The sequence below is a fragment of the Centruroides sculpturatus genome, unplaced genomic scaffold, assembly GCF_000671375.1.
Source record: "Centruroides sculpturatus isolate CEXI.00-Female unplaced genomic scaffold, Cexi_2.0 scaffold30, whole genome shotgun sequence".
NCBI classification, from domain to species: Eukaryota; Metazoa; Arthropoda; class Arachnida; order Scorpiones; family Buthidae; genus Centruroides; species Centruroides sculpturatus.
The window spans coordinates 466,265-469,518 of NW_019384755.1; the positions used below are offsets into that span (position 1 = coordinate 466,265).

A 3,254-nucleotide genomic window follows, 5' to 3' on the forward strand; every position below is an offset into this window, starting at 1 on the left:
GCAACATTATAAGGGCTAGATAAATTAATTTTACTTTATGAAAAGTTGTCTTTTATTGCGAGAATATTTTAAATTATAATGTTTTAAAATATAACAAAAAACAAACTAAATGTAATAAACAAATAATATAAAAACAACTAAATAAAACGCAATAAAAAACAACTAAATGATCTCGCTTTTTATATTAAAAGCGAAAAAATAATTTATCTTAAATATATCTTTTATTGTGATTCTTCATTTTAATAACACGAATTATTTTTGTGCATTATGTGGAAAACATAGCTTGGCAAATGATATACGAGGCATGTTCAGAAAGTAAGTGTACTGTGACCATAACGGGCTGTGATTTTTTGTTTTTTGAGGGTTGGCAATACTAAGTGGTAGCGAGAGATCTCCTGACGGAGCGAGCATTGCAGGAACACGGTAGTACGTAAACTCACGTTGTAGTGTCCAGTTGCGTGAAAGATGTCGGTAAGAAATCCTGCCAAGTACGAGCCACGTGATATGATACGCTTCCTACTTGCGGGAGGAATAACACCTACGAAAATTTTTTCGCGAATCAAAACGGTTTACGGCGAAGGTATTATGAACAGAACGAGTGTGTTTAAGTGGTGTAGGAAGTTTAGTGGAGGCAGAACAAATGTTCGTGACGAACAGAAGACCTGGAACCTTCCATTTTGACTGAGAAGTTGGTGCAAAAAATCGAGGAAACTGTTCGTGAAGATCGCCGATTGATAGTGGATGAAATTTCTGCGATGTTTCCACAAGTCTCCAGAACTCTGTTATACGAGACACTCACAAAAATGCTAGCGGGACAGTTCTTCGAGGAGGGCATAAAGAAGCTTGTGTCACGGCTTACCATATGCATTGAACGGAATGGCGATTATGTGGAAAAATAATCAACAAGTGTATCAACAATATCCTGTAATTTTTTTCAAATACAGTACATTTTTTCTAAAAAAATATAAAAATCTAGTACACTTACTTTCTGAACATGCCTCGTATCATTACAGACTTGATTTTTAAAAAAAAAACAACTTAAATTGCTTGAAATGAAATTTTAACATAAAAAATAATATAGAAAAAATGACTTAAAGTTGCGATTTTAAATTTATTTCTTTAAACTTATAAATAAAATTTTAAACAAATTAATTAAAATTTGTCATGAATGACATCAAAAATTGAATTTTTGCGATTGACTGTATGCTGAGTATCTAAAAACAGTAAACCAGTTCCTTCCATCTACAAAAATAAAGAAAGTAATAGTTGAATTTTTTAAAATTTTTGTATTGAAAAATAAATTGAATTTATAATTTAATCTAGTTTGATTACATTAATTCAAAAACTGGTTAATAGCTGCTTATAAAACTAGTTTTATTTAAATCATTATTTATATTATATTTAATAGTCAATGCATTATATCTTAAAAGAGTTTTTTGTCTCGAAAATTGTTGAAAATAATATCTCAAATACAATAGTTGAGATAACAGAGACTTATCACACTGCTACTGATAACATTAAAATGACACTTCTATCATCAGAAATCAGTCAATGCATTGTTTTGTATGTCTATTAAAAGAAATTTAAATATAAAAGAAATGGTAACGAAAATAGATTACTCGCGTGAGTCCTTAAGAAAACTCGATATTTAAGTTTTTAATCAAAATAAAAAATAAAATACACATAAATAAGAAACAAGGAAAATTTAAAGTTTTGAAAATAGATATTTACAAGAACTTTTAATTGCTTTTATGTATACTGTGTAATTGCTAAACGTTTGCTTCTCCAAACAATATTAATGAGTATATTTTATATATTTTTACAAATTATCACGTGTACTGTACATGGGTATATCAGTTCATGTAACTTGTAACAATTAATAATTTTTATACTATGCGAAATATCAATGATACTAAAGAACGTTGCAAACAACAGCATTCTAGGCTTGTAGAACATTCGAATTTAATACTATAAAAACGTGTCCCAATTTTTCATTGCGTGTGAACAGGAAATAGAAACCGAAAATCGATTTGGATCGATGTCATCTTCCATTCATGTTTACATGTTCTATATAATCCATATTAAGAAGAATATTCGAAAGTAAGTGTAATGTCTGGCTTAAAATTCAATTATATGTTCTTAATAATGTAAACAAAACTGTAGCCTTTAGCAAAACAAGCGTAAACTTTTTCTTGAATGTAAGACGTTTCATGACATAAATTTTATTTTTTTTCCAAGCGAAATCGGTATGTAAGTAAATATTTAACGAAGCTTTAGTTTTAAAGCATTTTACTAACGTTCATTAATAATAATTATTAATAAATTAGCACTTATACACGGCAATAATAATTAAATTACGGCACGGTTGGCTTCTCCTTCTAACAGTTTAATCGTGCGGAGAAGCAACATTATAAGGGTGGACGCACTTGGTAATCATTGTCTCATCTTTTCAGCTTTGCGAGCTGCACATCTACATAGTTCCCAGAGAAAGGTGGATTGAAAAGAGAAAACTGGCGAAGAGAGAGGTTACCGAGTATTCCGTCTCTTCTGGATTTGTCAGGTGAGTTACTCCTCTAACTTGGTTCGTCGCTCCTTTACATCGATTCTGTAGCAGATGAGTGATGGTTAGTCGGACAGTCGCTCGTTTAGCTTCTCTTTTGAGTTCGTCGACCGAACATATTCTCCTCGTCGCCACTTTATTTTCAATATTAAATTAACAGAGTTTAAGTAAGAGTATCTATAAAAGAAAGCGTATTTTTAAAATAATAACGAAAAGTGTAAGTATTATCCTTTTTAAAATCGTTTTAACATCTAAAGAATAGTTTAAATTAATTGAAATAACCCTTTTCGTTAAGATGTAAATATAAAGTAATAAATTCAATTTTTGTTGTTATAAATAAATATACATATATATGTTTTATATATAAATATAAATTTATGTATTTTGTTTATTTTTGTTTATTTTTAATATATAATCGTGTGTCTTCCTTTTTCATATCTGTTTAGAACTTTGCATACATTATTAATTTGCAATTTCAAATCTGTGAGAATAATAAATAAACAGAGAAGAATAAAGAGAGAAAATGTTTTTATCTTTTATTCTATCTTTCTGTACGATTTCTATATAAGATAATTTTGATATTCAAAATGCATAGAATATGAAATATATATACAACTATAATAGCATACTTCTCATCTATGATGTAATATTAACAAAATAATTCTACTTAAAAATTCTCTAAAATTTGAAAAAA

At 28.7% G+C, this 3,254-nt stretch overlaps 1 protein-coding gene across 1 annotated transcript in view; it reads left to right on the forward strand.

The window, feature by feature from the left end:
* Positions 1–3,254, forward strand: part of LOC111628696 (trichohyalin-like) — a 43,696-nt gene that overhangs the window by 10,198 nt on the left and 30,244 nt on the right. The window contains exon 2 of the mRNA XM_023372527.1: positions 2,454–2,560. Within this exon, the coding sequence (XP_023228295.1) occupies positions 2,454–2,560 (107 nt within the window). The remainder of the gene's footprint in view (positions 1–2,453; positions 2,561–3,254) is intronic.